Here is a 12910-nt window from a genome sequence, read left to right as displayed (position 1 = left end):
AGTCTCCTGGGATATCAATGGTGTGCCGTAGTAAGTCCTGATAACAGATAGATAAGCACATAGAGAGCATGCCGTAAATCAGGGGAGATCTGGGCATGCTCAGTGATGTCATTCTAAAGAACAAAAAGGATTACAACAATACTAAGCACGTAAGGATATATCTACAAGCAGTGTTCATTAGGGTTTTTTATCCTGATTTACATGGGACAATGTTGTGGGGGAGGGTTTACAACCATTTTAAGGAGTGGGTAGCCACCAGCATCCTTAACAGCCAGTAAACAATGGGAGCGGGCAGCTGCTGCATCATTAACAACCAATGAATCATCAGCTGCAGTGGTGGCTGGTGGTTTTTTCTTTGGGGGGGGCAAAAAAGCACCCCGCTATCGCCATTTGTTCCCCGCCGACAGCTGAATGTAAAAAAAAAAATCCCGGCAATAAAGAATTAAGAAAACAAAATGGTGTAGGGGTCCCGCAGATTTCATACCAGATCCTTTTTCCGAGCATGCAGCCTGATAGGACAGGAAAGGGGGGCAAGGGCCAAGCGAGTGGCCTGTATAATTTTATATTAAATACATACAGTGAGGCACGGTGCCAAACATATGAAAAATATGTGGGGTTTACATAAATTTTAAGTACTTCAGTTGTTTTAATATTTTTATTTATCCATCTCAGCAAGAGAGCTAACATTTGAGCATAGGTCAAATACTTCTTTCTGGTACAGGTTGGTCACTGGGAGTTTCTTTAGTTCATATTGTGATTTTAATTTGAGCTTTCAACATGACTCCAAACTGCATGACTAAGGTGGAGGTCTGTTTGGAATTAGGAGTGTTATGTTTCAGAGTTCTGTTTAGATAAAAATGAAGAAACGCTGAGTACCTTCACACACGGCTTATTACAGGTCATGTGTGGACAACAGAAGTTCTCTGGAGGATGGTGAAGAAAATAGCAGGGAACTGAGGCCATGGATAATCCTTTAAAAACAAACAGAAGGCTGACAAGTTTTAGCTGGCTTCTTTACATTTTCTATTCACTGACTATGTTACATGAACAATATTTTGAGAGGGAACAGAGAATGATATGACACATAACACACCAAGGTGAGATGTTAGCAAAACTTTCTGCTTTATGTTGGTTTATATGCTTTTCATATGCCATAGCAAGGGTGCCTCTAAGCATTTTGATTGCTGAGCTGGCAAACGAATTAATAATTCTACATGCAGACTGGAGAGATACATACAATTAAAGTACATATAGTGACTTCTGGAAATGCTCATTACCAAGCTGCCATTCTGACCCTCTGTTGAATCATTGGCCTAGAATAAATATTAAGATAAAGACTTCAGGATTAAAGTGTTACTAACCCCAATAATACGAAAATAATTCATCCACCCCTGCACAGTGCCCACAACTTATAAAACTTCTTTTTACATTAAAATACTGCTACCATGTACCCTTTTGGATGATCTGTATACCACGGTTACATCATAAACTGTACAGTTTCTTCAGTGCTGAGAGATCAGGAAGGAGGAGCTTTCCATTGCAGCCTGTATACACTCCCACATGTGTGATGTCAATATAATGTGACCTGGCTATCTCTGAGAACCAGTAACTGTTCTCTCTAGCATAAAAGACTCAACTGAGCATGTGCAGGTCAGCTACACTACCTGTGTTAGCTGACCTCACCCAGATATACATTGTAGGAGGGGGAGAATCTATGCATACAGGATAAAACTGCTCAGATAAGGCTATTAAGCTGTACAGAGCTGCCACCTTCCACAAAAATGCTTGTTCCCTGGCTGTTATGCCAAACCACTGGTTTACATTTTTTTTAATCTAATTTTATTTTAATAACAGAAGCTTCGTCCACTTAGGGGCAAACAGGGCTGACTGCCGGAGCCCCATAGCGTCACCAACAACAATAAAGGTGAAACAAAACAACTCTAAAATTGTGTGCAGATGGCTCAACCCAAAATGTAATACAAACAGATAATATAGTCCTGAAAGGCCACTCTGGCCAAACCCCCCCCACAATAGTAAGGCGGCAAACCCTACAATAGAAGGACTCTAACACTCAGTGAGAGGTAGAAGACATGTGTGCCATGTGGTCATCCTTAAAGTGTTACTAAACCCACAACAGTAAAATCAGTCTGTATAAGCAGCATAGCATGCTTGTTATACTCCTTCTGGAAATTAAGGGGTTAATCTTCTGTTTAAGACTAAAATTGAATTGAAATTTGACTTCAAAATTAATAATGGTCTGTAGTGCATGTTCCTACCTCAATACCATAAATAATAACATTAGATTTTTCACTCCAGCAGTATATAATGAGTTTGGAAATTGTAGAGAAATGCTGTGGTGTTGCACATAAAAAAAAAGAAAAAAAAGTTTAATCAAAATTCCTAAAAAAATAAATAAAAAAATATTTGGATTATTTTTTTTTTTTTTTTTACATTTAAACCTCTAAATACCTGTAGCTAGGGGGTCCCTCGTAGTCTGCCTCCTTCAGTGCCTGGCCTGGTGACATCACTTCCCCTCAGCGCAGGAAGGGCTCAGCTCTGCCCTCTCCTTCCTGTCAGTCATCTGGGACATGTGACAGGTCCCAGATGACTGCGTGGCCAATCACGACATGCGGCGCCGCTCGCGCATGCACAGTGGGTGCCCCGCTTTGAAGCAACAGCCAGGTGCCCACAGTTACAATGCCGGCGCCACCGAGCGGAGGGGGGAACGAGCGGGGCTTTATTCCCCTGTATCGCTGGACCCTGGGACAGGTAAGTGTCCGATTATGCAGCTGCTGTATTTGTAGCTGCTGACTTTTATTTATTTTTTTAAGGGAAACTCCTCTTTAACTAATGCATTACAATTTAATTACACCCATTCGATTTTAGATGACTAAAATTTGTTTTAGTAGACTAAAATGTACTGGGGATTTAGTCGACTAAATAGGACTAAAACTAAAACAATTGCAGAAGACTAAAATAGGACTAAAACTAAAATTACATTTTAGTCCTAAGACTAAAACTAAATTGAAATTTGCTGCCAAAATTAGCACTGGCAGGAGCTCTCCACATGCCCCCCCCCCCCAATCATGTCATACCAGGGCTCAGGGTAAGACATGAGTCCCCCCCCCCCCCGCTGTCCCCTTGACCCAGCCCTAACCTCAATAGTTTTCTTTGGTGGTAATTTTTAACTGTGTTAGGAATTTTCTGCCAACTGCTGTGATTTCCTCCAAAGATGAGGCCAGTACTGAAGCCATTTGTCTGTATTCTAACGCCCCTCCTCCATTCACATAACAATGCCAACTCTGCTTTAGTTGTTGAGTACCTATACCAATAAATATTTCCAGTTATTGTAGATTCTACATTCTACATTAACAGTAATGTTTTTGTAGCCTTGACATTTGTAATTGTTTGTGGTCCTAGTTTTTGAATATATCATTCATTATGAGAAGCTAGTGACAGGTTTGCTTTAAAACCCTTTCTATATTTATGTTTTTGTTTTTATTTTTCTGTGTCCCATTGGCAAGGTTTTCTATTATTTGCTGTCCTGGAAGCAGATAAAATCTCTCTAAAGTGAAAGGAAATCTCCAAAGATAGACTTTCCAACTCAAACTTTATCATCAGATACATTATTCTCCTCTACAATAATAAACGTTGAAACGTAAACACTGTTCACTTTGTTTTCATGCCTGTGGTCCGAAAGGCAGATTATTTCATGCACTATGGATATGCCCACTTGTGCATGCATTCTGGTCACATGTCAATAGGTTTCTTTAATCGATGTTAGGTCTTTCTAATATACAATGTACCAATGTATGCTTATTGAGAGTGATGAAGGACCTCCAGATTGTCTAACATGCTAAGATATTCATGAGATTATTATATTTCTATGCAAAAAATCCATACTTTCGACCTGGAAACAATCTTCTACACATTCTAATTCTGCTCTTCCCCGACACCAGCTTGCGTATGCCTACAGTTTCCCTCAAGCATTTCAATAAAATTTGAGGTCCATGGAAGTGTTCTATGCGTACTATTAGGTCACTATGGTTAAACTGGTAGATTACATTATTAACTGCCTACATTTCTTTGTAATTTATTGTGCTGTATTGTTTTAACCATAGCTATTAATCCCGCTGCCACATCTCTAAAGGACAACATTTTGTGAAATTACATTCACTATCTTGTTATATATTATGCCTATTTTTATATCTAAAACTCAATAAACAGCATCTTTAAAAAAAAAAAAAAGGAAAGGGAAATTCATTTTCACATTAAGAACAGTTTTGTTGAACTAATAAAAGGAAAGGGAAGGGATGCAGAAGGAAAAGTGGGGAAAAATAGGAAGGGGTACAACATTCAAGTACGGGAGAAAATTTAACAGCATACACAGTACTCCCTCAAACAAAATGTACAAAATAGGAAGACATGTTAAAGTAATATACCACTTTAATATTACAGATTAAATACAAATTTGGGAATATGGTAGACTAAAGCTCCATACACACTATCAGATTGTCTGCTGATTTTTTCCTTCAGGTTTACCAAAACCATGTAGTACAAGCGCCTGCCTGATTGCATACACATTGAAACCCCTAAGGTTTGACCTCATATTATATGGTTTTGGTAAATCTGATGGAAAAAATCAGCAGACAATCTGATAGTGTGTATGGGGCTTAAGAACTTTTAAGTGACAACGTCTCCTAGATGTCTATCGTGTGCTGAGGAAAGCAGGCAGAGCCAGGCTACTGCAGAGGGGGAGGATGTCCAGCTAAATTTAAAGCCATTGCTCCACAGATGATGGATTGAAGATATCAGAATGAACTATCCACCTATCATGTATATTTGGGAATTTGGTTGGACAGTCGTGATGGGCATATACGTTTCCTATAGGGGAGAGGGGCATTGGAAATCTACTTTTAGTTGTCACAGGAAAAGGTGTACCCATTTGAGGATCTTGCCTCTTGTTTTGGTGACAACTGTGACATTTTGGATTTCCCATCACTTTCCGTCCCCTACTGGTGGCATAGACAGCAATGAAAACTGCACTTTATTTAAAATGAAAACAAAATCGTTTTTTTGGATTCAGATAACTTTTAGCATTTAGGGAAGAGGAGAAGCACAATGAGTTGACTAATTCCTGGTATTATTACAGGTGCAAAATGGTTGTAAACTGCACTGACTTATTGTTATTTGACTTATTTTGGTGTATTATTTTTAATCACAGAAATAAAGAATGGAAATCTGAAAGCCATCTTAGGACTGTTTTTCAGTCTATCACGTTTCAAGCAACAACAGCATCAACAGCAGCAGTATTATCAGTCATTGGTGGAGCTCCAGCAACACGTGTCTCACTCCCCCCCTCCTGCCGAAGGCAGTCAGCCCAAAACGCAACAAGATATGCAGTCAAGGTATGGCACTACTATTAAAAGATGAACTCAAGCTATGTCTTCTTTCTACCTGGCATGTATTTGTTTTTAGCTTTTTCCTTTATTTGATTAAAAATTCTGCCAATAAGTGCATTCCTTATGGCTAGAATTGCTTGACATTCAACAGTACTAGAATGTGCATGATTTTTCTGGATGTTGGGACTGGACTTGAGTAATATCATATTGTGTGCATTTTGAAGATTCTGAAATAAGGATTACATGGCAAATGAAAAAAAGAAATGGAATAGGAAATGCCCAGAAATAAACTTTCATGAGCTATAAATGTAAATTTGTTGTCCTTGTGGCATCTACAATAACTAAATTTGATTGCTTTTGACTCGCTGCTAAGTTTTATATATGTATAAGTCCTCAAAGTGATCAAAGTGATACAAAAAAGTGATAAAAAAAAACACAAATATAATTGTTTGAAAGCACTTCACAGTTTGTTCAATATTCTTTGTTTACTTGATAGGAATAGACACATTAAATCACACCTTTCCTTAAAGAAACAAGGTGTTTGCCATTACTGACCTCATTCTGAAAATGCCAGGAACTAGAGCCACTGACTTTAAGACTGGTTCACACCATCACTGCATGTGGCTTTCAGCAGGGGTCTGGTGCATCCTGGTTCACCATTTCAGGTTTGATTTCAGCCTAAATTTTTGCCTGAATTTGGACCGGAACTGGACCAAAATATGCACAGGGCTCCTGAGCAAATTAGCATCGGAGCCACAGTGGAGATATGTGATCCGGCTCCATAGTCAAAATCTCCTGCTATTGCGAATTGGATGCTGAAAATCCGCATCCAATTCGTAATGGTGTGAACCCACCTGTTTTAGTCACTGACTAGAAATATATATGCAGATCAGCAAGTCTGAACTCCAGGTCTGTGACTCAGAAAGTTTTGAAGCCACAAGCTTCAATAGATGTGTTGAATGCATTTATCTAAAATGGGATTGCTTTGAAGGCCCCAACATAGGGGTTGATTTACTAAAACTAGAGAGTGCAAAATCTGGTGCAGCTCTGCATAGAAATCAGATTCCAGGTTTTATTGTCAAAGCTTAATTGAACAAGCTGAAGTTAGAAGCTGATTGGCTACCATGCACAGCTGGACCAGATTTCACACTCTCCAGTTTTAGTAAATCAACTCATAGTGTCTACTGATTCTAGATTACTACCGTATTACCTTTTCAGAAGTGAGATGTTATTTATGTTAAGGTGCTGATCCTGTGATTGGAGTGGTGCATTTAGGCACACGTCATTTTGCTTGTTTCATTTATTATTACAGGTATTTATGTAGACCAGGGGTGCCCAACCTTTCGAAGAGCGAGGACCACTTAAACGACTTAGTAACCAGTCGCGGACCACAATGAGCAGATGACAGTTCTTCGTCCACTCTGCATATGCAAAGTAGACACAGGCCACTCTACTCTATGGGCCCTCTCATCTGATCAAATGGAAGGGGATGGATCCACTTTCCTTTTTTTTAGCAGATCGGATTGGAAGGAGGCAGGTGTAAATGGACACAAGTCTGTTTACATCTGCTGCTCCATGAATGGAGGGTCAGATTGGGTCAGACAGATCATGTTAAAAGGGCCTAAGGCTACTTTTACACTGATGGTCTGTGGTCTACCTGCACCTGTGGCTTTCCTTCAGGTTAGCTGTACTTTGCCATAGAATTTCTTTCTGAAAGTGTACAATCCCACAGGTAAGACGAGAAGTCTATGGCTCAGTGCAGGTAAGTTGCAGGTGCACTGCACTGCACTGCACCTGCAAATCAATTTAAAAGCAGCCCAGTAACTGCTGCAGAATGGATATGTCCATATATAAACTGTGATTTTAGTAATAAACTTGCTTTCCCAGGCAGAGTGCATTTGATATCACTCCACCTATGGCAGGAGCCAGTGCTATACAGGAAGCATTGGCTTATGCAGCTCTGCTCCACAGCTGCTTGCTTCCTCTACCGCTGGCTTCATTCACAACACTGATGCTCTGGCATGGTGGGTAGACAACCTGCAATCTGGGCTTGCCAACCCACCATCCCAGAACAGGAGGTCACGGGCCACATCAGAGGGCTCCGCGGGCCACTGGTTGGGCACCCCTGATGTAGACCCATCAATTTATGCAGTGCTTTACATATTCTACATTTACATCAGTCCATGCCTTCAAGGAGCTTACCATCTAAGGTCCCTATCTCACATACAAACATACTTGGGGACAATATAGACCAAAGTCATTTATCCTACCAGCATGTCTTTGGATTGTGGGAGGAAGCTAGTACATTATACCCAAAGAAAACCCACACAAGCAGAGGGAGATAGTGTCCTGATTGGGATTTGAACTATGGGCCATATTGCTGCCAAGCAGGACCCTCCTTGAAAATGTTGGTGAAGACAAAAATGTTTACCTCAATAACTATGAACTAAGTTCCTTTGTATCTGGTATATTTCAGGAGTTATATTTTGAAAATTAGTTCCAAATGTTGTTATGGTTTACAACTTCAATTTTAATTAGACCTTCACCTTCTATAACAATGCACTTTTAAATTTGAAATGGACTTGTTGTGTTCATGTGCATAAATAATTTGACTACAAAAGCCTTTTAGTGTTGAGTCCCTTCCTCCCTTCAAGTAATTTGCAGCCTAAATACAATATTGTAGGAAGACTTGCATTTCATTGACTCACAAATTAACAACAGGCTGTACAATGTATTTTCAGATAGCCATGCCATTTGTTACTGCATTTGTTACTGCAGTAATAACAAACTAAGATGATGTTGTCACCTACAAAACAAGTGAATGCACTGTTTGAGCTGCATTTTCATGCCCCTTGTTTTAGATCAATAGGAGCCTGGGATTATGGAGAGAAGTTCCCTCAACATGTTCTATTTTTTCCTGTTTTTTGGGGGACAATATTGCTTGTGGGTTTATATTAGTATGCATAGCAAGAGTCATATTAAAAACTACAAAATAATGCACCATGTGACACCTGTATTGAAGCCTGTTTTGAAAAGTGTTTTGAAAAATGTTTTATTATTTTTTTATCATAATTTTATATGATCTTTGAATTATATACATTCTCTTTCGAACAAATGCAGATATCCAAAGTCCAAGAGCAACCCATAGCAACCATTCAGATTTTACTTTGTTCATAATAAATTAGAAAACACAGATTTGAATTGGTTGCTGTAAGTACTTCAGTATGTACTTTCCACTTTGCACTGGTTTATTGAATGGATCTGTTTAAATGTGTGTTCTCTTTTTTTTCTGTGAAGCAATGATAGGAATGCTTTAAGTCTTTAGTTTAGATAAAGCATTTAAAGATTCAGCCTTTTTTTGCACTAAGTATTTTAATGCAAACCAGCAGCCACGAACAGTGCTGGTTGTGCATGCATTGGCTTTCTTATATTGTGGTTGAACAGATAAAATATGCTTCATTCCTGATAGATGGCATCTCTGTTTACCTCGTAATTCCTCGTAATTACTCTAATGCCGCGTACACACGATCAAATTGTCCGGCGTACTTAGTCCGCCGAAATGCATTTCACCTGACAATTCGATCGCGTGTGGGGTTCAGCAGACTTTTCCAGCGTAAAGTCCGGCAGACTTAGAAAGTATTTTTGCAGTCCAATCTTTCCACCGGACTTGGGTTTCAGCGGACAATACGTTTCGTCAGTATGCTAGTCCGGCGGACTAAGAATGACGCATGCTCAGAAGCAAGTACGAAAAAGGAAGCTATTGGCTACTGGCTATTAAACTTCCTTTTTCTAGTCCCGTCATACGTGCTGTACGTCATCGCGCTAGCAAACGCCAGACTTTGTGTGTCCATGTGTGGCCAAGTCCGTTCGGGAGAAAGTCCGCCGGACTATCCACCGGATTGTTTGCCGGACTAAGTACGCCGGACAATTCGCTCGTGTGTACGTGGCATAAGAACATTTATCAAAAGTACAAAGTATAGACATGTTTGCATTAAAAGTAATATACATGTATCAAATAATTTACTATTAATGACAATATGTTATTGATAAAGGAAATGTTCTTAAATAAAGTTACCCTAGAGAGCTGTACAGTTGCATATATTGCCCAGCTAATATTACTTAATTACAATGTGGTTGACTTAATAAAGACAGTAATGCAGACTGCTTAAGCTTAATGTTATTGTCACTAGGGATCATGTACAGTATGCACATAATAAACAATAAAATTGCATAAACGGAAAGCAGATTTATTCACATTGATTTAATGAAGGCAAATAGGCGGGTCATTTTGAAAGGTAAGTTGCACTTTGCAAGGGAATTTTCCCCAGAGCTTAGTAAATGAGTCAAAGCTCTGCTGATGTTCCATCATCCAATTCAGGGCAAGCAAAAATGCTGTTTTTTCCTTGCATGTGATTGGGTTTTCTTTGCAAAGTTAAACTTCACCACATTCATTAAGCTCTGGGGAAAATTTAGTAAAACAAATCAAATAAATCTGCTTTCTTATGTGCAATTATTTGCATGCATGATCCCTGGTAGCTTTGAAGCTTAAGCAGCCTGCATTACTTGGCATTATTGAGGAGGTTTTGTGTCTATGACTTGACTATGGCCTTGTATCTCCTTAGCTATGTCTGGATAACTAAGTAATGATGTTGTTAACATTGTTATTATTTTTAAATGGTTCATCCTCAAAACCAACATTGCTGGTTATAAAGTAGAGTTGCAGACTGGGGCCTGAAAAACGCAACAGATTTTTAGGATGGAGGGGCTCCCCCCTTTGCTACAAAGAAGATAGCTTATAGGTGACTTATGTAGGATATGATATTTTACAAAATAAAACTTTTTCTAAACTTCAATTACAGAAGACAATTTGGGGCAAAAGCTAAACTTTTTTGTAGTATATTTAGGGGGAAACTATTAAAAAAAAACGAGCAAACCTTTTCATTCCTCACCCATTTTAGTGAAATCAGCAACACCATGCTCATTTATCATAGTATTTCTCATAGTATTTCATTTTAAACTGTGACTTTTGAACATCATATTATATTTATTTTGCTGGTAAGCAATTGATTAACTTTAGATCATTTATATTTCATTGTCAATCCATCATACCTGACTATATTTATAATATACATTGCATCGCTAAATTACCACTGTGTACCTGTAATAGTGTGTTCATCCATTTGCATAGTGTGATGTGTGTTTTGCTGCATGCTGTTGAAAATGCTTTTATTTAATTGTTCTGTTTCTTCTCACACAGTCTGGCAGCCAGATATGCAACTCAGACTAATCACAGTGGGATTGCAACATGTCAAAAAAAGACTACTAGGTCAGTCGACAACTCTAATTTATTGTGTGCTAGAGATACACAACTGAAGTCATGCTCACTGATTTCCTATTATGTAGATCTAACCAGACATTAAGCAATCCATAATGCTTCCCCAAATATATTTATACCAACAAATTGGGCTGCCAGACAGCCTTTTGTAAAATAATAGTGTTTTGCAAAGTGTGGAGAACAGTATTCTTAACAGACTCTACAGAGGCCTTTATAGTATATCATCCAATAGAGTAGAGTTTTTTTTAGACAATAATTGAAAAAAGTTAATTGTAATTAACATACTCTTAAAACATATATGTTTTTTAGTTGCAGTGTCCATGTATTTTAATCCAGTGGTGTTTAATTATTAGGGGCCTGAAATATAATAGCAGTCAGGTGTTCCATGGTTATTCATTAAGTTAGTTGTCTAGAGATCCATCAGCTAACAATTAAAACTGTTAGAGTCAAAGTTAAAAATTAAAAAATAACAAATAAAAAATTAAAATTACTTATCTGGGTCACCTGAGACCAATCCTTCTTGAGCGGGTGACTTAACTGAAAACATGCTTTGCCATGATGACTACCAAATCTGACCGATATTAGTGGTCTAGGGGTCGGCAAGTGGCAAAGGACACTGGCGTTTGGGAGGTGTATACTTCATTGACAGTCCACAAATGTTTGCATTTTCCACTCTAAACTGTATGTGTAGAGATTATTATCAGAAAAAAAAAAAAAAACTAGTAACAACCCAATGCAAACATTTTCTATTAACAGAAAATAAATGCAGGGAACCTGTATTCACAATCTCTAGGTGTCACCCCATTTTCTTTGACCACTTTCATTAAAAATAAATTCTTAGACATTATGCGTATATTACCTGAACTTAGCAGTTTAAAATAAACCTTCCAGAGAAAAAAGGGGGTGCTTTTTGCTTTTTATTGCTTCCTTCTGAAGTTCTCTAGCTATTATGACTATTTTTGCTGACCATACAGTGATAGCTTTTTTTTTCCGTTTAGTCTGCAGTCTGATTCCGTCATCCATGCTATTAACTGAGGATGAAAGAATCTCCCACAGTGCCTATTGTATTTTAACCTCCCTAGTGGCATGATTATGCCAGATTTTTGCGTCTCAAAGCCGTACAATTATTTTTCATAGAAATTTAGCATTTTATATTGTAGGCCTATAATTCTTATCCAAACAAGAGTCTAGAAGACATCCTGGGTATGATAAATTTTGAAACACAAAATCATAAATTATAATCTAATAAATATAAATAATAATAATAATAAATATAATAAATATAATAAATATAAATAATTATAAAATATAATAATATAATAATAATAATAAAATGAATTTCCCTATCGCTTAATTCTGCAAGTGTTCTAATTTACTATCTCTGTTTTCTATCTGGTCTAAAACCACTTTTGATGTAAAGGGACACTTTTTGGTTGCTATGGACAATCTCCAGTTTCCAGACAGAAAGAACAGTATATATCATATAAAACTGCATGCAGGGCATAGGACAAAGCATTAGGGACACAAGGGACGTGAAATGATTTCATACAGTAATATAATCTGTAAAATTACAGTGTACTGTATGTATTATGATTTTTAAATTTTTTGAATTTGGCGCCGGCCATGCCCCCGTGCGTCGCGAAGCTCACAGGGAACGGAGCCCAGCACACAGAGGCTTTGGGTGGAGGACAGAGGAGGACATTGCAGGATCCTGGGGAAATACTGAGTATGAGTATACCGACCAGGATCCTGTAATGCAATCCCGAGTGAGGCTCGGGGTTACCGCTAATGATACTGAAATATAACCCCGAGCCAAACTCGGGAAAACCACCAGGGAGGTTAAAAGAGAGCCCCGCTGCTTGTCAAAGTACCCATATAGCTCTTACAGCAGCCTGAATGCAACTGCTTTTCTCCCAACAATTCCCTGCTTAACTAATTTTTCAATCAAAGGATGTCTGGGGATAGGTAGCTGACAGGGCCACCTACTGAAAGAATTTTGTAAAGTTTATGGCGAGCTAGATTTAACCTGGAACAAGTATATAGATCAGAAAAGTCAGATACTCTTATACATATACTCTATAATACATGATCAGGTGGGAGAGTCTCAGACTGCATTTTATACAAATAAATGTTGGGCTCAGGGAGCCTTGGGCAAACCTTTCCCCCAGATAAA

The 12910-nt window shown here is 38.4% G+C and overlaps 1 protein-coding gene across 22 annotated transcripts in view; it reads left to right on the top strand.

The window, feature by feature from the left end:
* NAV3 (neuron navigator 3) overlaps window positions 1-12910 on the top strand; it is an 873011-nt gene that overhangs the window by 589773 nt on the left and 270328 nt on the right. For 20 of the 22 annotated variants that reach the window (XM_077474065.1, XM_077474072.1, XM_077474067.1 and 17 more), the window contains 2 exons: window positions 5225-5408; window positions 10660-10728. In XM_077474065.1, the coding sequence (XP_077330191.1) occupies window positions 5225-5408; window positions 10660-10728 (253 nt within the window). The remainder of the gene's footprint in view (window positions 1-5224; window positions 5409-10659; window positions 10729-12910) is intronic. The other 2 variants (XM_077474059.1, XM_077474074.1) reach the window with 1 other exon arrangement.

Source organism: Lithobates pipiens, unplaced genomic scaffold (genome assembly GCF_037356315.1).
Source record: "Lithobates pipiens isolate NorthernLeopardFrog02 unplaced genomic scaffold, aLitPip1_a1.2 Scaffold_8, whole genome shotgun sequence".
NCBI classification, from domain to species: Eukaryota; Metazoa; Chordata; class Amphibia; order Anura; family Ranidae; genus Lithobates; species Lithobates pipiens.
This window is presented reverse-complemented; position numbering and strand designations above follow the sequence as displayed.